This window comes from Oculina patagonica, chromosome 14 (genome assembly GCF_052425735.1).
Source record: "Oculina patagonica isolate OP01 chromosome 14, crgOcupat, whole genome shotgun sequence".
NCBI lineage: Eukaryota > Metazoa > Cnidaria > Anthozoa > Scleractinia > Oculinidae > Oculina > Oculina patagonica.
Window position 1 is genome coordinate 24,608,408 of NC_135771.1, and position 21,912 is coordinate 24,630,319.

Here is a 21,912-nt window from a genome sequence, read left to right on the forward strand (position 1 = left end):
TCGGTATTAATCCCTTTTATTTTTAAAACAGGCAGTATTGTCGACTGATCATAAAATACGTGTTACTAAACAAAGATATCGGAGATATTAGACTGAGGGCGGTTTTCATTAGTGAGAACTGGCCGACCGGTCCGGGCAATTTTTTTTACGCCCACTTCAAGATTCAAAATGTGAACTCGCCTATCTACAAAATATCCTCAAAATCCACTAAAACAGTGTATTATATTTTTGCACTGACTGATTTGACAGAACAATTCTGACTAACAACGGAATTCTGTTCTCAGAAAAAAAAGTAACGGGTCTAGTCGGCCAGTTCTGACAAATGGAAAACACCCTAAGGGAAAACAACTGAAGAAAAGTATTCATTTTTCTTGCCCAAATTGATATTTAAATAAATGCGCTGCAAGTTGAAGTTCCTCAGGAAAGTCTTTCCGTTTGACTAGCCGTTCACAGTGTAGTGTTTGACTTGGTCAACCTTCGAACCAATTAAAATTGATTATCTTTTTTTCTGATAACTGTGAGTTTATTTGACTGTACATGTAACATTGCGAACTGACAATGAGCGAGAGAACTCAAAAGAGAACTCAAAAGGGAACTCAAAAGGGCGCTCAAAAGGGAACTCAAAAGGGCGCTCAAAAGGGAACTCAAAAGGGCGCTCAAAAGGGAACTCAAAAGGGAACTCAAAAGGGCGCTCAAAAGGGAACTCAAAAGGGAACTCAAAAGGGCGCTCAAAAGGGAACTCAAAAGGGCGCTCAAAAGGGAACTCAAAAGGGCGCTCAAAAGGGAACTCAAAAGGGAACTCAAAAGGGCGCTCAAAAGGGAACGCAAAAGGGCGCTCAAAAGGGAACTCAAAAGGGCGCTCAAAAGGGAACTCAAAAGGGCGCTCAAAAGGGAACGCAAAAGGGAACTCAAAAGGGCGCTTAGAAAGGAACTCAAAAGGGCGCTTAAAAGGGAACGCAAAAGGAAGCTCAAAAGGCGCTCATAAAGGAACGCAAAAGGGAACTCAAAAGGGCGCTTAAAAGGGAACGCAAAAGGAAGCTCAAAAGCGCGCTTAAAAAGAAACGCAAAAAAGAACGAAAAAAGGAAAGCAAAAGGGAACCCAAAAGGGAACTAAAAAGACAGAGTCAAGAGAGAACTCAAACGGAAGTTCAAAAGGGACATCAAAATGAAACTCAAAAGTCTTTCAAGCTTTATTCCATTTAATGTGACAAACTTCCCCCAATGAACCACACGATAGACCTCTTTAGCTTCGTATGGTAATTGTCTATTTCACATCAAATTCATTTAATTATCTTTCTAAAAATAACGCATCGAAGGTACGTAACAATAATTAAATTTGAAAAAATAATTTTCAAGAGTAGCATTTCATGATCTGGAATAGGACAACAATCAAAAGAAGTTAAAGAGGTCTATTATAGAATGTTTTTTTTCTTAAACCCCGGTAAAGCTTCTCTGTGCTTTTTGCATCAATTTTCCCTCGGCCTAATTTGGAACCATCAATAAGACTCCTTTATTCTCCTGTCAAGATAAAAAAGGGTAAATTATTGAACTACATTTCAACGCAAATCGGCTGCAATCGTTTGTGTAATGTTCTCATATAATCGCCCCGATCGCAAGAAAACTTTTTGAAGTGACAGAGGCGACAGAAACGATCGGGGCGATTACACGAGAACCAGACTTTAAACCAAACTATTCCAGGATTACCTAGCAAGGAATCTTTTTGTTGCATTTCTTGGTCTGTTTACTCTTCCCCTTGCAGTCTTTCCCGCCATTGGCTGGAGGTGGATTATTACAGTCACGTGTCCTGGTCATTTTCCCGCCTTTACACGACTTGCTGCACTTACTCCACTTGGAGTATTTAGACCACCCACCGTCCACTGTGATAGAAAACCAAGTTAGTATACCACTTCTCCACTTAGTATGAATATGTAAAATTTTATCAGTGACATAGCCACTAAGCAGGGACTCGACAGACTAAGCATTAAGTTTTCGATATCTATTTGTTAACGACAATTTATTCTGTCCGATTCAAGCATTCCACACATTGGAGTTTTAGTTGTCGATAACTAAGTCTGGCAACCTGGAACTTGGGAACTAACATTCACCACGCATACTCAAACCACTGACTCCTGACAAAACCAAACCAGTTATTCCCACACACGGGAAAAACGGTCAAAACGTAGTTCTCGTCAACTATACGTTATCGACAACTAAGTTGTTACCCTTTAGCGTTAAGTTGTCGACAACTCACTCAGCTTACACACTGTGTTTTTTGGTTGTTGATAAAATTTAGTTGTCGATAACAAATCATTGTCGGCAACTAAATGTCTAGTCTGCGAAGCCACCTGGCTTAAACTACAAAATCGACAACTTATTTTAATTAAGCAGTTAAGCATTTCCAAGATGTATAGTAACCATTCAGTCGGTAACTCCTTCGAGCTGTAGGATGATTTTTGTGATCTCGACTAAAACTTTTAAGGATAAGTTCACTAAACGTTTTTTGCTAAAATGGGTATTTTTAAATTTCCTACTGCGACTAATTTTGGTTCGAGAACAAGCACAAATCACGTAAAGAATTTTGGGAGCCTAGAAACTGGACAAGAAAATAAGTAGTCGAAGAAGGATAATTGATCGTTTGTGGTTATGAAAATGCTTAAAAAAAATTGAAAAGAAAAGAACAAGTGATGGCTATAATACATCAATAATCAACTTTAAACTTTTAATATTAGCACTTTACCTGGTTGTTCATTTGATCCTGATGTTTCTAATAAAAGAAAAAAGCAAACATTAAGATTATGAGAAAAATGTGACAAGGTCTTTATGGCCATATTTATTCTTAGAGTGTAATCAATGATAGTAAGTGGAACCCCCTGCAATGAAGTGTGTATCACACGCGTTTTAAACATGGGTAATATTCTTTGTTTCGTAATTGACGAGGAATGGAAAACAGATTTTCAGATTTTTCCGTTTATTTTGTTTTAAATATACACAAGTCAAAATAACCAAAACAAAACAAAATAACTACTCACCACAAGCGGCTTTCAACATTTCCTCAAATTGACTGGAAAGCGCATCAAAATCATCGTAAAGAAGCACTTTTCCCTTCTCTCCAGCTGCCTCTTCCATTTTGTCTTTGTTCTTTATCACGCCTGCACCAATTCCAATAACCGTTGTACTAACGTCTTTGCGCTGGTTAAGGAAAAGTTAAGATTTGTGAAAAATAAGTTAAAAATAGTCTATGTTTACTGTTGTGCATGTGCAAATGTACTTTTCGAAAACGTAAATAAGTGGTTTTCGAAAACGTGAGAACTATTCAGTCAGCTTTTAAAGGTTTCGCAAAAAACTATCCAGACTATCTCCGTAAACCTGAATATTACCAGTCGAATGACGCACTAGACACATGAACTCCCCGTGTACCTATTTTTGCCATATATCCGCTTGCATATAAACAAAGTGAGTTTCGCAAGTAGAAAACAGTTTTAGCTTTCTCTAGTGTCTTAAGAATCCCTTATAAGTGTGTTCAGTTTCCACTTCGAACATTTTGATTAGTTCTCATTTTTTTTCTTACAAACTATTTTCACCAAGGTCATCGTGGGATGTTAATTGCCACTTTCACTGAGAGTGTATAAAGAGTCGGAATTAAGAAGACTTATAATTACCTCTAATGCTTTGGTCGACTCTGAAAATGGAATGAAGGGTTTTGTATCCCATTTTCCAATAAAAGGTTCTCCATCAGTAAACACAAGCATGACATTCTTGGCGTTTTTCCTGTCTCCTCCCCCCTTGGCAAACAAGTCGGTTACAGCCAGATTCTCAGCAAGATCTGTACGCGTTCCCCATTGTTCTGGAACGACGCGAATTTCCTGATCCACAAGGCTTTTGAAGCTCTCTGGATTATAGTAATTCTTGTTTGCAAAGTTGTTGTGAACGTCTGCGTTTGGTCCAAAGGTGATCAGCGCAAAGTGATTTCCGTTTTTAGAGATCCCCAGTTGGTCCACCAGTTTTTCAATGATCTGTATCAGTTGAGAGCGTTGGTCTTCGTTCATGCTTCGTGAGATGTCACCCACAACTGCGATATCCAATACTTGTTCTTTACATTCGCCTAAAAAAAATAAAACCGCTTATATTACGGTCGACATGAAAGTTAATATCAAGGTGTCACGTAATGGTTTAGGCATTCTGTCTTTAAATTTTTATCGAAACTTTACCAGTAATGTCGAGTTTAAACCTTTTTTTCAACTTTCTGTGTTATGGGCAATTTGTGTAACAAATAGAAGTTGCTATGACTTCAAACTTCGTTGCCATGCATATGTCAGTTTTAAACTACTTGGTAAAGGCTTTTGATGTTTATATTTTTTTCGTTAATTGACGAGACAAACATCAACACGTATTTTTTTACAAATTCGGTAGGTAGAATTCAGAGCCACCTTAAATTTAAGACAAAATAACGTAGCTCAGAACCCTACCTACAGATTTTTTGAAAAAAAATGCAAAAATGTTTCTCTTGCATGTTTGACAAAATGTATCAAAAAAAAAAACTTTCACCGAGTATTTTTTAAGTTGACAATAGAAGTTGACAGTTTGTGATAATTACAAGCCACAAAGAATTGCCACGAACATTTGTAATTCTCATTTTTTTAGTTATTAGTTCAAAAATATGGAATCTTTGACCTCTTTGAGGATAGAATGGGAACAAAGCTTGATTTCTCACCGACCTCAACTTGTTCATTGTCAAAGCCAATACAAATTTTCCTAAAAAGTGTTACCTCAGTACTAGTGGTGAAGGTGCGATAGAACATTACAGACGCGCATGTCTAAGCCATAACGAGCCACCTTAAAAGTGTTTGATGCTGTTTGAAGTCCCTCCCAGAAAAAAAAGTTTTCTTTATAAGTACAGCGTGGAATCCTATTTTGTACTTTAAACAGTTCGCAAAATGAAATTGCAACCAAAGCAATATAAAAGGAAATTTAAAAAGTAAGCATATCTGAACTATCTCAAATGGCTTACTGGGGCATTCTTCTTCATTGCATGAAACCGTCTTTTTCGCTGGACCCAGTTGACTGCAGTCCTTTCCACCGTTAGATGGCGGGGGATTGGTGCAGGTTCTTGTAAGTGTCTGTGTTCCTCCTCCACACGTCACGCTGCACTTAGAGGCTGACCAATCAGTGTAGCCACCGTCAACTGATGCAGAGAAAAAATAACAAACTTCTTTTAAAAATCTCTGGCAAATTACTTTTAGTCATCTGGGAGCCTAAAAGCTGAAAATAAAGCAAGAGAAGTCGAAGAAGAAATCGATCGTTTGTTGTCATGAGAATGTTTGCTAGAATTTAAAAAGAAAAGAACAAGTATATATATGGCTAAACACAATAATATAAATAAAGTTCGAAATTTTTCCATCCGTGCTTTACCTGGTTTTTCAGTTGGTCCTGATGTTTCTAATGAAAAAAGCAGACATTGAGAGTATGAAAAAAATGTGACAAGGTCTTTGTGCCCATGTTTCTTCTTAGATGGATATCAGTGATAATATGTGGAAAAATGGGTAAAAAAGCTAATATTTAGAAATAGAAGTTTTTACTCATGGAAGGGTCACAAATAAAATATACCTTGTAAAATGTTAAAACAATTCTACTCTATAGTTGAAGCAAAAGCAAACAAAAATACAATTGGGAATTGTACTACAAGGTGAAAACGTCGCATTCACTACGGTACTACCACTAGAGCGATACGTTTAGGGGCGGAGTATTTTGTTAAATATTTTATTCCATCATCCGGTTTCTAATAGGGAAGTGCCACTAAAATGATTTTTAATTTATTTTTAGTTAAAGTTATTCCCAATTCTCAGTGTTATTGTCCTTACTTTCTATTTTAGTGTGTTTATTTATATCAGTTTGGTGGATCAAGGGGGGAGGGGGCGGGGGGCTACCCAACCAGTCTACTTCCCCTGAGTCAGCTCCTGACGTTTGCTCGTGAAAATTTGTGGAACATTTGTTATTTCCGTTAGTCATTTGACAAAGAATGAAAACTAGATTTTCACATTTTCCCGTCATTTTTGATTTTAATACACACAAGTCAAACATAATAACCACTTACCACAAGCGGCTTTCAGCATTTCCTCAAATTGACTGGAAAGGGCATCAAAGTCGTCAAAAAGAAGCACTTTTCCCTCCTTACCGGCCACCTCTTCCATTTTATCTTTGTTTTCTATCACGTTTGCACCAATTCCAATAACTGTTGTACTAACATCTTTGCTCTTGTTGAGGGAAATAAATGCGAGATATAGTTAGAAATACAATATATAGTGAGTTTTCTACATCTAACTCTACTTTAAGTAGGTAACAATTTACGACATAACAGCGGCTGTAAGACTAGTAATAACAACAGCAACAAATGCAGCAACAACAACATTCGCCTGGTGCTCGTGTTTCACTACACTTCTTTCGTGCTCTCGGTTTACCGTATTTCTGTGCGCCCCGCCCTTTGGCCAAATAACGCCCCCCCCCGTCCCGATGCGGCGCTTATTTGAGGGATTCCGCTTAACTAAAAACAGCACTGCAAAGCAACTTTGAAAGAAACTTGGACATTTCTTTTCATCAAAAGCAATGTTTTGCCGTTCAAAATGATCGTTTTACCGTTCACCGATTAGTTTTTCTATCCAACATTCTTACAATACGTAGTTCTGTAAATGTTGTCAATGTCTCGAACTTTGCCAAGACAGCTAGCGCTACTTCTCTCTTCAGCAAGAGACGAAGACTGACAATCAAAACACGCTATTTTCAATTACTGTAAAAGATTAGATTGTTTGTGACGTCCAAAGTTTAAATCCGCGCCACCATCGAATAAGCGCCGCCATGGAGGCGTGTAAACTTTAACAAGCGCCGCGGCACTTATTCGAGTAAATACGGTACTTACATTTGCAGGGAAATTGTATTCAAGGTCAAGTTATTTTACCTTGGCATCAGACACATGTGTACCTGTTGTTTGTGTGTGTTTCGGAACAATAATTTACGTACAAAAGTATACGAGCACGAGCTGAAAATGGTTTATTTTTTAAAAAGGTTAAGAATCCCCGATTTGTGCGTTCTGCTATGGCGAAACGCTTTCCACCACGGAAGTTTTGGTAAGTTAACAAGTTTTGTTCCAAACTTATTCACACCAAAACCATCGGCCTTGTTAATTAGCACATGTATTGACTGGAGCAGTTTTCAATTTAGTGTCGTAAAACCAATTGAAAACCAAAGTTATCACCAACCACAAAGGACACAGACAATACTTGAAGCAAATACTATACATGTAGCCGGCACGAAGCGCGGGAAAACGTGCGTGAGCGAGTCACCATTGCCTTTGGTTTGACTTCTGATTGGCTGAGAAAGTGGCGCGAGATTTTTAAACCAATCACTAAGCGTAGTAATGCAAAACCAAAGCAAACGCAAATTACTTTCGATACTCAAGTGAAAACCGCTCTAACTTCCAATCAGATTTTTTAAGAGTCGTAATTAAAAAGACTGATTTACCTCTAATGCTTTGGTTGTCTCTGAAAATGGAATGAAGGGCACATTATCCTTCTTTGCAACGAGAGGTTTTCCATCAGTGAATACAAGCATAACATTCTTGGCGTCAGGTCTGTCTCCTCCTCCCTTGGTAAACAAGTCGGTTACAGCCAGATTCTCAGCAAGATCGGTACGCGTTCCATAATCTACCGGAACGTAGCGAATTTCCTGATCCACGAGACTCTTAAAGCTCTCAGGATTATAGTAATTCTGGTTTGCAAAGTCGTTGTGGACATCTGCACTTGGTCCAAAGGTGATTAGTGAAAAGTGGTTGCCGTTTTTAGAGATGCCCAGTTGGTCCACCAATTTTTTAATGATGTTTACCAGCTGAGAGCGCATATCATCGTTCATGCTTCGTGATATGTCACCTAGAATTGCGATATCCAACACTTGTTCTTTACATTCGCCTAAATTAAAAGAAATTAAAAATTAAACCGTGTATATTACGGTGGTTATGAAAGTTGATATTAAAGGTGTTATGTTTTCAAGTCCCTACCCATCCCAAGAAATTAAAAAAAAAAACGTTTTCTTTACAAGACGGAGTACAGCTTGGTCACCTGTTAAACTTTCTACAGTTTGTTAAGCGAAATTGCGACCAAAGACCACCAAAGCGGTGTAAAAAACGTAAGCATTTAAAGTTAACAGTGCTCTTGCTGATTATCGAAAATTCTCTTTTAGAATATCCATAATATATTGCCAAATATACAAAAAAGGATAAAAATATTCTTTAGAACAAAATAAAACAAGTATTATGGGGCAGAAGTACAGGAGTACAAAGATGAAAGTGGATTACAGTTCATCAAGTTAGTTTTTTGGACAGGATGTCAAGAAATCAAACGATCCATTCTGGTTGAATTTTAAATCGTTTAATCGCTTTTTTGGGGGCTGATATTTCTTTGCTTTCAACAATTTTGGTGTTTTTTTTTTCTTTCTAAAGCAAGTTAATCAAGAACGTTTATAGCATTCTACAGGCTATAGTTATTAAAATGCGATAAATAAGTCGGGACACTGTTTCTTTATTAATTTCAATTGGCTTACTGGGGCATTCTTCTTCATTGCATGAAACCGTCTTCTTAGCTGGTCCCAATCTATTGCAGTCCTTTCCACCGTTAGACGGCGGGGGATTGGTGCAGGTTCTTGTAAGTGTCTGTGTTCCTCCTCCACACGTCACACTGCACTCAGAAGCTGACCAATCAGTGTAGTCACCGTCAATTGCTGAAGAGAAAAAAATTAATAAAATAACCTCTGTAATATTTATTTCACTCACCTAAATTGCACGAGCATATCGAGAAATTACAAAATAATACTACATGAAAACAATACACTAAAAACCTTATTGCTGCCGATAGGCAGCCTTCATATTCTTGAACGCATTCGAGAAGTTTGGTTCGTTGGTTCGTTCGTTGGTTCGTTCGTTCTATCGGATAGAAATCAGCCTATCAGCAATCCCCTTAAAAATACAGTACGAGCCAGCCGATCAGAAGTCCCCCAGGGGCGGATCCAGGAATTTGCAAAGGGGGGTGGCTTCTTACCAATATTTGTGTTACTGTATTGTTCAAGCCCCAGTTTTGTCATGGGGGAGGGGGGGTCTCAGGCTTGTTATTGGCAGTTTGAAAGTGGGAGTGCAAATTAATTTTGGGTTTGAGGCCCATATTACATGGAGCCGTAGGCTCCATCCCCTCTAGGGGGGTCTGGGGGCATGCCCCCTCAGAAAATTTTGAAAAGTTAAAGCCTCTTAGACGTGATTTCCGCGATTCTGAGAAGCTTTATACAGCTGTCAATTAGGTTATTAAACCACTTTTTTCTATGATAATTTGGCAAAACATTCTTTCCTCGGAGAAAAAGTCTAGTTCTTATAAAATGAACAGTGATTTAAATTTAAAGTTTACAGGCCACGAACTTACAGGAAAGAACAGATATGCGGGGTTTTTTGCTCACCCACGTGCGTGGAAATTTTTAGCCCTTGGCAAAGTGGCCTGGGGACAACTTTGGCGAATTTGCTTGCTTGTAAAATCGTTTCAATGCAAAAAAACGGTAAGAAAATTTGCTAAAAACTATGTAAATGGAGAAGAAAATTATTCCAGCAAGGCTAAATCAACTCTTGAAAGCTAAAAGGAATCTAATTTTTGAAAATTATACACACATGTTTTGTTACATTAAGGCAGAAGTTCGTAAAACAGGCTGTCGAAAATCTCCTATCTTGGAAAAATGGCCGTCCTTAACTCTGAACGGCCGCCTGACTATGAAAGGTGGATGAACATTGTCCTTTTTTCTATTTTTATATGATTATTTCATTTTTCTGGTGGATCAAGGGGGGTGGCTAGCCACCCAATCCACCCCCCCTGGATCCGCCCCTGTCCCCTTATAATCGATGAAATTCACATGTGCTCCGTTTTGAAGGAAAGTTTAATGGCGTCTCGAACGGTGAATTCAGGAAGATGTTTATCCCCTGTTGTAAATAAGAAACACATTTTTGGAGTTCAAAATGGAAAGAACTAACCTAGAGAACACTCGACCGCCTAAAAATAGGACACCAAGGTCTTCTAAGACCTGAACAGCGATGAAGCAGAAGAAAGTCAAGTTCAAATGGATGGTAAATGTCTTCAAATGTTGATTTGCTTTACGTTTAGCTGATTTCTTGAAACTGGATTCAATAATTTGGAAATTTAATGCTTTCCGTGAGCATCTGGGAAAACATAATGCATCCGTGTGTTCCGCACGCAACAGTGATCAAGGAAGTCGAAAGTCGCTTGTTTCTTAAAGCAAATGTACCGTGTTTATTTAAATAAATTTTGGCCGACCTTTTAGTTTTATTTTGTATTTGTAATTCGTAGTTTACATTATGGAAGCGTCGTTGTGTAAAACCTTGAACAATTTGCATAATCGGGGGGGGGGGGGGGGATTGAAATTTGATACAAACTTATACAAGTTGTTTTCATTCAGGCGCGTGGGAATTTTAATTTTTAAGATTGTGGTATTACTTACCGGTATACTTCATCTGCAACCTTTTGTTATCTTTCCATCAGAAAATATTTACGAAGTTATTTTTCTGTACATTCAAATATTTTTTAAGTGTTGCTAACTATAGTTACGACAGCACTTCACTTCTCATTGAGAACTGCTAGTTGTAAACATTTATTTTAGGTAATCTGTTATTGTTAGAGACCACGACTATGACCTCGATGATCGAAAACGTTCAGTGTACATATTTGTAACAGCTTTTTATCAAACATTTTTAAAACCTTATTACTGAAATTAGAGTTTTAGAATTGTGGGTCGACTATATTTATCGAAGAAAACGGAAACCTAGTATTTAAACGAAAAAATATAATTCCATAACTAAATACATCTTATGAATGGCTAAACAAGCAGGTTGCCATACTCCTTTTGAGTAAGTATAAAACCATGTCTTAGCTGAAATTTTATTCAAAATCCTTTTTAACTGTATTTAACTTTAGTTTAAAAATTTAAAATTGCAGATTTTATATTTGAAATTAACGTTATTTCAGTGTCCATAGGACGATATTTCAGTAGAAGAACATTCTGCCGTTGCCTATATGAGTTCCGTTACGTTGTGAACATTTCCCAGTACAAAGCTGGTGCCGAATTTAAAAGGTTCGTGCTGATGTCAGATGGAACCGTTCTCGGTTAAGACGACAGTTTTCTTTCTTTGTAACCACTGCTTAATACTTACGACATTTTTGTTTATTGCATTCCTTTGTCTTCTTAGCTGGACCCAGTTCATTGCAGTCCTTTCCACCGTTAGATGGCGGGGGATTGGTGCAGGTTCTTGTAAGTGTCTGTGTTCCTCCTCCGCACGTCACACTGCACTCAGAAGCTGACCAATCAGTGTAGCCACCGTCAATTGCTGAAGATAAAAAATAACAATTTTAAAATACTTTTAACAACGAAACCAACAGACATGTCGATATTCCAGTTGGAGAGTTGATCCCGTGTGAGTTCCATTAAATTATGAACAATTCACAGTACAAAGTTGGTGCTGAGTTTTAAAGATTCATGTGCACTGGTGTCAGACGGAACCATTCTCTGTTAAGACGACGGTTTTGTTCTTTTTTAACCAAATACTTACGACATTTTTGTTCATTGCAAGGCACTTTCTTCTCAGCCAGTCCCAGTTCACTACAATCATTTCCACCGTTAGATGGCGGGGGATTGGTGCAGGTTCTTGTAAGTGTCTGTGTTCCTCCTCCACACGTCACACTGCACCCAGAAGCTGACCAATCAGTGTAGCCACCGTCAATTGCTGAAGAGAAAAAAGAAAAAAATATTTAAAATTCTCTAAAATTATGCTTTCAATGTAATATTTATTTCACTCGCCTGAACAGTGGCATATCGAAACCAAACCTTGGCTGAAATTTTAACTGCATTTAACAAAAGTTGATAAAATCAAAATTGGTGATTTTTGATTGAAGTTGACGTTGCCACAGTGTCCGCATGATGATAATCTAGTAACGGAGCATTCTGCAGTTGACCCAGTGTGAGTTCCGTTAAGTTATGAGCATTTCACATAACAAAGCTAGCACTGAATTCAAAGGTTCGTTCTGCTGTCTGATGGAACCGTTCTCGATTAAGACCGTAAGGTTTTTTCTTTCTAACAAAACACTTACGGCATGGTTGTGTATTGCATTCCTGCGTCTTCTCAGCTGGTCCCAGTCTGCTGCAGTCCCTTCCACCGTTAGATGGCGGGGGATTGGTGCAGGTTCTTGTAAGTTTCTGTGTTCCTCCTCCACAGGTCACACTGCACTCAGAAGCTGACCAATCAGTGTAGCCACCGTCAATTGCTGAAGATCGTAAAATCGTAAAATAACTTAAGTAGCTATAGCAATCAATAGTAACATAAGCATTTGCCCATCTTATCGGTAACAAGAGAAGCAGTTTGATAGGCCCATTTAAAGTAAGTATGAAACCAAGCCTTAGATGAAATTGTAGTCACAATCTTGTTTGGCCGCATTTAGCTAATGTTGATAAAATCAAAATTGATGATTTTTAAGTTATGAACATTTCACAGTACAAAGCTGGCGCTGAATTTAAAAGAAGTTTTTGTGCTCTGATGTCAGATGAAACCGTTCTTGATCAGCATCAGACAATAGTTTTGTTCTTTTTAAAGAAATACTAACGACATGCTTGTGTATTGCATTCCACCGTCTTCTTAGCTGGACCCAGTTCACCGCAGTCATTTCCACCGTTAGATGGCGGGGGATTGGTGCATGTTCTTGTAAGTGTCTGCGTTCCTCCTCCACACGTCACGCTGCACTGAGAGGGCCCCGACCAATCTGTGTAGCCACCGTCAATAACTGAAAGAAAATACATACCCTTCCGTCGCCATTAAAACCAGAGCTTACTAATGTACGTAGTTTTATTGTATTGACAATCCGGCCCGGGGTTCGGTAGGTCGAACGGAAACTTAGCTGACTTAGTAACTCATATTTCAAGGAGGAATTTGCTTTGCGTTTACACTCCCTTGCCTAAATCAACATGGCTTGCACAAATATGGAACGCCCATGTATGTCACATAACTCAAACACATAATTAGGGTTAAATAATTTAAGGTGTGATTTGCAAGTTTCGGTTTCCACTTTTCACGCTAAAAAAATTTCAGCCTTCTTTAAATGAACATTTTTTGGTTACAGACCAATACAATATTCATTTGATCGGCTCATCCGACTAAATTATTTCCAGCTATTTGTTAAAAGTTTTGTCTGATTTTCATCATGCAATTTAACGTAACCCTATTCAAGTTATGAATTCTTTATATCATCATCATCATCATCATCATCATCATCATCATCATCATCATCATCATCATCTTTAATTTTCTTAATCGGAAAAAGACAGAAATGCCAGCTTACCACAAGCAGCTTTTAATATTTCATCAAACTGACTGAGTAACACGTCAAAGTCTGCATAAAGAAGTACTTTTCCTTCATTACCAGCTACCTCCTTCATTTCATCCTCATGTTTGAGTGCCAATGGACCAATTCCAATAACTGTGGTACTTACATCTTTGGCCTTTTGAAAGAATATTAAGCAACTCAATACAAAGTTTACAGGTTCGTACTAAGACGTATTGTGTGAGCTTATTTTACTTTTTTTTCTGTTTTCTTTCCCTTTTCTGCGCAAGAACTCAGATTACGCATGTTTATCTTCTATAACGACTTCGTTCGTTTAGATTTAACCGTCAAGAGTACCCATAAGGTAACTTTTTTATATATTTTTTTCTTCATGTAATTCTCATTTCTGTCAAAATAAAATGGTGTTGTCTTTGTGTTTTTTCATATGGCAAGTATAATACTGATATCAAGATGTGAATTTGTAACGGAATTCAATGGGAAACGCGAATGGGGCCATAAATTTCTCCAGTTTTGGTGGGCGAGTATGTTTTTATAGTTATTTTTTTTAATTGTGAACAATGGTATTTGGGTGGGGATCGGATTAGAGCGGTGATGACAAATCACGACGTCTTTCCTGGGTTTGAGACAACAGCTCAAACGTATCAAAATTTTGACGAATATACGTCACGTCATGGCGTCATGCTACCACGTTGAATAAATCATTGTATTGCATCAATCAATCAATCAATCAATCAATCAATCAATCAATCAATCAATCAATCAATCAATCAATCAATCAACCAATCAATCAATCAATCAATCAATTTATTAATGTCATGTGCGGGATGAGGTTACCCTCTCTATCCGAGCCAGAGGCGCATGTAAAAAGCGGCATTGCGGTGTTATATGATGGATTTTAACATGTACACCTATGTTATTTACCTGTAGCAGCGACGTCGACTGATAAAATGGAACAAAAGGTTTTTTATCCCATTTGCTAATAAATGGAGCTCCATCGGTAAAAACCAACAAAACATTCTTGGCATCTGGTCTGTCTCCTCCGGCGTCGGTGAACAACTGAGTCACAGCAAGATTCATGGCAAGATCTGTACGAGTTCCCCAGCAACATGGGACGAAGTCAAATTTTTCTCTCATCATTGTTTTCAAGTTTTGTTCATTGTGGTAAAACGCGTCACCAAAGGTGCTGAAGACCTCTGCTTCGTTGCCAAACGTCACGACACCATAGTGATTGCCTGGAGAAGAGACGCTCAGTTTGTGAACCAGTCTGTCGACGAGAGTAGTAAGCTGGGAGCGTTGAATGGTGGTCATGCTTTTTGATACGTCAGCCAGAATGCCGATATCCATAATCTTGCACTTGCCTAAAATGTGAAAATATATATCAATTTCTTCATAAACATTTCTTGTTTTCTAAGAAGTAACAAGTTTTCCCTCAATTTATCTGGAAATGCAAAATTAAGGATATAATGACCACACTACTGATCGGCATCGAACGAAGGTTGAAAAATGACTTTGATTTAGAAGCGAATATTTCAATTTCGGGACCTAGCTGATAACTATACTCTGCACATCCGAAGAGTGTAGTCCTTTATCGTTATTGCTCGCACATGTGCTGATACTTTCTTAGAAAAAAAAAATTCCATGAACAAATTGATATAAAAATTGTCGGTGTTTGATGCAAATGAAATTTTTGACAGCGGCTCGAAAAATGCCTTTTTTTCTTATTTTCCAGACGTTGCGGCGGGCCCAAAGGGGCAAAATTTTTAATGGCTCCTAACGCGGCCAGAAAAATCATTTTGAATCAAACCAAATCTGTTTTAGTTCTAGTCTCTGTAAAGTCTTTCAGTTGCCAGAGTTCTAGGCAAAATTATTTTTTCGACGCGAATTGAAGTGGGTGCTTTTCAGAAAGACGGCCTCTTAAAAAAAGGGATTTACTCTATGATGCTGGATCTTTCAGTGGCTGTTCATTCGAAAGACCCAATCCTCTCGAGCTCTCAAAAAGCCAATAAACCGTTTAGAACAGAAGAAGGCAAGGTAGTTACATATTTTTGATCTAGAATAAAATGGTGTCAATTAATAAGGAACGAGAAGCTCCAAGAGTAGGCACTTCGTCTCCTAGTCGACAAAATACGTCACTTTTTAAAATGATAAAATAAACCTACTACATTCGTCTTCGTTGCATGAAACTGTCTTTTTCGCTGGACCCAGTTCACCACAGTCCTTTCCACCGTTAGATGGCGGGGGATTGGTGCAGGTTCTTGTAAGTGTCTGTGTTCCTCCTCCACACGTCGCACTGCACTCAGAGGATGACCAATCAGAGTATCCACCGTCAACAGCTGTCATAGAAAAAATAAACATTTCTTAAGGAGAACAATAGAGGTCACGTGCCACAACTTATAACATGAGGTGAAGTGGGTAACCGTTTGTTTGTTGGGGGGGGTGGGGGGGGTTGGGTTTTTGGGTGGGGGCTTTTTTTTTTTTTTGCCCCCCCCCCCAGAATTAAAGGGGCGGTGTCTCGGTTAATATATATCTTGTTTTTATTAGTATGGCCTCTAGCTGCCTATGGACTTGAAACACCAAAATTGAGACAAACAAAAAGTATCAACTCGGAAGAGTTGATTATGACTAATTTAATACTTAAAATGTTACCAGAATGGAGCATATAATTTCTTCACATCATGTCACAAAATCAAAATTGACAAATTGTAATCGACTTTCATCCTTGTAATCCTGTACGTCTTCCCCAAAATAATTGTTCCATTTTGTTTTATAAAATCTTGTTATCCATTTTAGTTGAATATTTCGTAGTATTTGGCAATATATTTTGAAATGAGAAAAGAGGACTTTCGATAATCAGTCTGGGCACTGTTCCTTTATTTTTTCTTAACGAGGGAATCGTTAGTTTTTTGGACAACAGATCAGTTGTCGGGTGAGAGTTCTGATATGTTCACATAAGGCAAGACGCTTGTAAACAATGTTATTATAGAGCACTGTGAATGAATGATTATCATTAAACAAAGCAATCAAAGGCAAACTTACGGCCACAAGCTGAGCTGAATATCTGTTCAATATTACTGAGGAGGACATTAAAATCAGCATACAGAAGAACTTTTCCTTTATTGCCAGCTATCTTTTTCATTTCGTCTCCCTGTTTGTACGCCAGTGCGCCAATTCCAATAACCGTTGTACTAACATCTCTTCCCTGGTTTACAGAAGAAAAATATAATTTTAACATTAACAGTGAACTTTTAAAAAGACAGTATCTTCGTTTTAACATGATACTCTTGGTGGACAGTTTTGTTTCTTTTTAAAGGGGCCATGTCACCCCATTTTAGGCATTTTCGACACTGACAAACTGGTCATAGAATGAACTGAAATATCACAATAATGGCTTTAACCTGTAGAAGAACTCAAAAAAAGTACAGAAAGACCAAAAGGGGGAATGCCTAGGCATTTGTATGAAAGGGTAATTTACAATGCTCGAAAATCATCTTTGTTTGTTATGTGGCCGTGATTTTGTCAAAAAATACTTTTTGTTCGGCTAATTTGAAGTTTAGAGCTCTTAATCAACGAAAATAAATAGAATTACCTAAGATGCCGTGACTTAGTCCCTTTAACACTTGCAAAGTGTATTTGATAATGAACTAAGCGTTATAACCTATAACTACTTATTCTTGATCACTTGTTAAGCACTGAAAACGTTGAATGTACAGAGCAATTGCGAAATCAGGTCTTGTTTGACAACTATTTCAAAATTGTCCATTTCCAAGTTCCCGTTTGCCTCTATTTCAAAGTTAGGCTCGATACAGAAACTAAAAGAAAAAAGGGATAACTAAATAAATTCATACTGAGAATAAATCATTTTAAATCTTCCCTTCTACCAGGGTTTCCTTTTCGCTGGAAAGAAGACTCTACTAGCAGAAAATGTATCAACAGTGATTACCTCTAAAACTGATGTCGACTGATCAAACGGAACAAAAGGCTTCTTATCCCATTTGCTAATAAATGGTAATCCATCCGTGAAAACCAACAGAACATTCTTAGCATCTGGTCTGTCTCCTCCGGCGTTGGTGAACAGCCGAGTCACAGCAAGATTCATGGCAAGATCTGTGCGAGTTCCCCAACAACATGGGACGAAGTCGAATTTTTCTCTCATCATGGTTTTCAAGTTTTGTGCATCGTGGTAATAAGAGTCACCAAAGGTGCTGAAAACTTCTGCCTCGTTGCCAAACGTGACGACACCATAGTGATTGCCTGCAGAAGAGACTCCCAGTCTGTCTACCAGATTGTCAACAAGGGTGGTCAGCTGGGCACGTTGAGCTTTAGTCATGCTTTTTGATACATCAGCAAGAATGGCGATATCCAAAACTTGACTACAGTCACCTAATATGACGGGGAGAGAATAGAAATTTAAAAAAATAAACACAGCATGTGACTGGACAACATTGGCTATCAGCAAATTTGGGTGGTCTAGGTTTTACACTATAAGGTCTCTAAATAATTTTTAACAGTTTTCTTTTGGGCGCTTCCGCTCAAAGGGATGCATTGGCAACCGCATGCGACACACCCCCTATTAATGGTATTACTTAATTTAGTTTCTATCACTCTCGTAGCGATAACATCGGTTTTCTACCAAGTTTGAAGGGGATATTTGTATTTTCAAACCGTTTAGCTCCACACTCCTGTAAATCTAACTGCAACCCCATTAGTAGAGCCCCACCTGTTAAGCAAAGCATGTTTAGCTAAAGCAGGTTTATCAGAATGAAAATCAGCAACAGAAAACGGAGAGATGGAATTTTAGAATGGATTATATTAAAGTAATCTTCAACTTGTGATTTCACTGTGCTAAGTATATATAAAGTAGAAAATCCAATCATCGGTTAACAACTTAAAGAAATAACAGTTGTAAACCTAAAAAGCTTTTAAACGTGTTTTAGCTTTGGTGTGAATGAGGTATACCCTGATCCTAACGCTAAGCAATAAGAACGAAACAGTTTAACAATCACATTCAATATAATCAAAGGCTCTTCGAGCAACCTCATGTTAATTCGATGAACGAAGTGCCGACCTCCGCATTTTTTCTAAATAAGTGTCCAGTAACGTAAAGCAATCTCACTTTGCTTTATTTTTCCACGTGAGTTGCGTCATTGATGGCTCGTGCTCGCAGGGGTCGTAGCGCTATTCAGTTTTCACAACCAAAATATTTACTGGTTATTGTATTACCTTTGATCCTTTTAAGCATTTAAGTAAATTTGTTTTGTGAATATGTTTACTTTTCTGTCAGCACGTATAGCGTTATTTTTGAGCAGTGGAAAAAATTGAGAGAAAAGATACGCCCGAACACATCGTGTATCTGCTCGACTCAAAAAGATGAATGAAAGTCTCTTCGAGATACCGACTTTTTTGCATGAAGTATGAGTCGAAGGTTTATCCTGTGCATTGTTCTTCGAACTTATCATTACAGTTGCTTTGTAGTTTAGTTTAACAATTTCCTATCTTCGCGGAGGAAATGCAGCCATATAATTTTGTCAAAAATGGCTCGTCCGCGCCGGGTATTTATACACATATTCCTCAACATTACACAAATAAACCAGGGTTCAAAATAGCAGCCGGCTGTCGGCGGTAGCCGCAGTCTGACGACACTTGCCGGCTACTTTTCACCGAAGAAATAGAAAATATCATGCCTTGATCGGCCAACTGAAATCAAAGTTGCTGTAATGTTGAAGTAAACATTTCATATCAGAAAATAAAGCAGCTACAGGGCTAGAAAGTGCGACTCACCGCTCGCTAATGCGACCAAAATTTCATCTTTGTCGACGAAAACTTCTGGTTTTACGGTTTAGTCGCCAACGTGGCGACTTCATGTTAAGATGAATAACGGGCCGCCCCACCTTCTCAGGTATTGTGTCCCTCCAAAAAATTATATTGAAGATCTTATTTGCTTCTCAAACATTCAAAATAAGAAAAGAAGTCACATTGCTTCAATCCATTCTTTTGCTTTGCCGTAAAATATTCTATTTCTTCGGAAAACTTGCAAATGGCCGAAGTGTGTTTGAAATCGCCCCAGAATGCATCTGGGTATGTCATGTATGCAGATGGATTGTGTCCCTTGAAAATGCATAGCTCTCTAACAGCCGGGAAAAAACGAGCCTTGACAAAAAAAGCCGACAAATTCAGGCTTAAAACGAAATTTTATTTTGAACCCTGATAAACAGTGCAAATTTCACCGAGATCTGACAATTCTATACTTTAAAATTGCAAGGACCTTTCAAGGCAGTCGATTACGGCAGCGAAATTAGCAAATGAAACAACAAAATATGCGTTCGACGCTTTGTTTTTGCGACGAAAAAGCACGAAAAAAATACGGATATTTCCGAATACTGTCGGAGAAAACATTGCGCATATTATTGCGGCGTAAACAAATCGATACACTCAAGCTGCGTTTTGTCTAGGCTCTGCGAGGGTCGGATATCAAGACAGCTTCTTCGTGGGCTTAAGAAGGATTAAACAAAAGCCATATATACAGTGAATGCTTTCGAATTATATTTGAAGATGAAATACGAAAAAAATTTGCTGCCTTTGACTGAAATTCCACTCAAACTGCGTCGATACGATCGCATGTTGTAAAGCCGATTCATGCAACATTGCTGTCAACGAGAGGTCACGCCCCTAACGACCTAGGCTGATGACGAAATAGAATGGCGCTTATAGCGACCAAATTTGGCCTAATTTTTAACCGCTCCTAAGCTAAAAGAAGCCCCCATCTCTTGCATTTGTTTTAACTTAAAAAATATCTTTGAAAAGAGCGAGTTTTTTTGGTATTGTTTATTTTTGACGTTTGTAACTTTTTAAACGATGTAAGTGCTAGTGATTATTTATTCGTGTTTTAGTTACGCAATCCATTGTTTGTGCGACGCTTTTTATAAATCGCCTTTCAGACACACGTGCGTTGAGATAAGAAAGCTGACATGTCACTTTTTAAATTGTTATATAACGTTTGTAAATGTGACAAGTCACGTTTTTTTTCCACGATATCGCAAGTGATCACCCACAGCTGAAAGTAATCCCTTGAGAAATTAAAACAGTCTCTTGAGAAATTAAAAAAATCCTTTGAGAGTTTACAAGAATGTGAAATTTTCCCTAACATAACTGTTATTCTCCCACTTTCGCTTGTAAACAAGCAAAAAAGTCGAAAAAAACGGATGACGTGACACGAGGTGACGTGACGCGAAACAAAAACGTGCCGTGGATGTTGTGTTGACTAAAACACGTCACAAGGCGAGCGTAATAATTTTTTATAACAGTTTAAGCGTAACAGTATGTAGTTCATAGCGCCAATTCCGTATTTTATCACAAAAATATTTAAGTGTAACCTTTGAATCTTTTTAGCATTAAGTAAATTTGTTTTGTGAATATGTTTACTTTTTTTTAGCATCGAATAAAATTTGAGAGAAAGATGCGCGTTTCTGCACGACTCAAAAAGATCAAGAACGGATGACGTGACACGAAGATGATGTGACGCGAAACAAAAACGTGCATGAATGTTGTGTTCACTAAAACGCTTCTTTGAATGTTTTCTTACGTGAATGGGTCATTGATAGCCTATGCTCTGAGGCTTCGTTGAGCGAATTCTATTCTCTTTTATCACCAGAGGATAAGTGTAAGTGATCCTCTTTCGATTTGTTCTGTGAAATTCAATTTAGTTCCCTGAAAGAGAGAGACCCTGGAACGAGGTTGAAGAATAAATTGTTTCTGATTGACATGTGCTGAATGCGTTTAAAGGGCCCTTTTGTCAGCACGTTTCTCGTTTAATGATGAATTAATTGCGGTTTGATATCAGAATCCAGTGAGTGATTGAGTGAGTGAGTGTTCGAGTGAGAAAATGCGGCCCATAACATAACCTCATCACCATTCGGTAATCAAAGGCTCTTCGAGCAACCTCATGGTAATTCGATGAATGAAGTACAAACCTCCGCATTTTTTTCTAAATAATATCCAATAAAGTAAAGCAATCTCACTTTGCTTTATTTTTCCACGTGAGTTGCGTCATTGATGACTCGTGCTCTCAGGCGTCGAAGCGCTATTCAATTTTTACAACCAAAATATTTACCGGTCAGTGTATTATCTTTGATCCTTTTAAGCATTAAGTGAATTTGTTTTGTGAATATGTTTACTTTTCTGTCAGCACGTATAGCGTTATTTTTGAGCAGCGGATAAAATTTGAGAGAAAAGATACGCCCGAGCACTTCGTGTATCTGCTCGACTCAAAAAAAATGAAAAACAGATGACGTGACACGAGGTGACGTGACGCGAAACAAAAACGTGCTTAACTATATGTAGTTCATAGCTGCTTTCAGTAATATCACAATCTCACTTAATTTGCCTTTAATTTTTTTCTTGCATGAATGGGTCATTGATAGATTCATTGATAGTTTTTTTCTTTTAATAAGCGTTCAATAATGTAATACAATCTCACTTTATTTCCCTGTGAATG

General features: G+C 38.0%; 1 protein-coding gene across 1 annotated transcript in view; it reads right to left on the reverse strand.

Moving 5' to 3' along the window:
* Positions 1-1,704: 1,704 nt before the first annotated feature.
* Positions 1,705-21,912, reverse strand: part of LOC144637631 (uncharacterized) — a 79,668-nt gene continuing 59,460 nt past the window's right edge. The window contains exons 7-23 of the mRNA XM_078496690.1: positions 16,458-16,620; positions 15,581-15,754; positions 14,343-14,779; positions 13,419-13,578; positions 12,687-12,863; positions 12,177-12,350; positions 11,639-11,812; positions 11,243-11,416; positions 8,587-8,763; positions 7,513-7,955; positions 6,092-6,251; positions 5,410-5,436; positions 5,009-5,182; positions 3,660-4,102; positions 3,030-3,189; positions 2,738-2,764; positions 1,705-1,877 (exon numbers count right to left, since the gene is read on the reverse strand). Coding sequence (XP_078352816.1) covers positions 1,705-1,877; positions 2,738-2,764; positions 3,030-3,189; positions 3,660-4,102; positions 5,009-5,182; positions 5,410-5,436; positions 6,092-6,251; positions 7,513-7,955; positions 8,587-8,763; positions 11,243-11,416; positions 11,639-11,812; positions 12,177-12,350; positions 12,687-12,863; positions 13,419-13,578; positions 14,343-14,779; positions 15,581-15,754; positions 16,458-16,620 — 3,417 coding nt within the window. The remainder of the gene's footprint in view (positions 1,878-2,737; positions 2,765-3,029; positions 3,190-3,659; positions 4,103-5,008; positions 5,183-5,409; positions 5,437-6,091; positions 6,252-7,512; positions 7,956-8,586; positions 8,764-11,242; positions 11,417-11,638; positions 11,813-12,176; positions 12,351-12,686; positions 12,864-13,418; positions 13,579-14,342; positions 14,780-15,580; positions 15,755-16,457; positions 16,621-21,912) is intronic.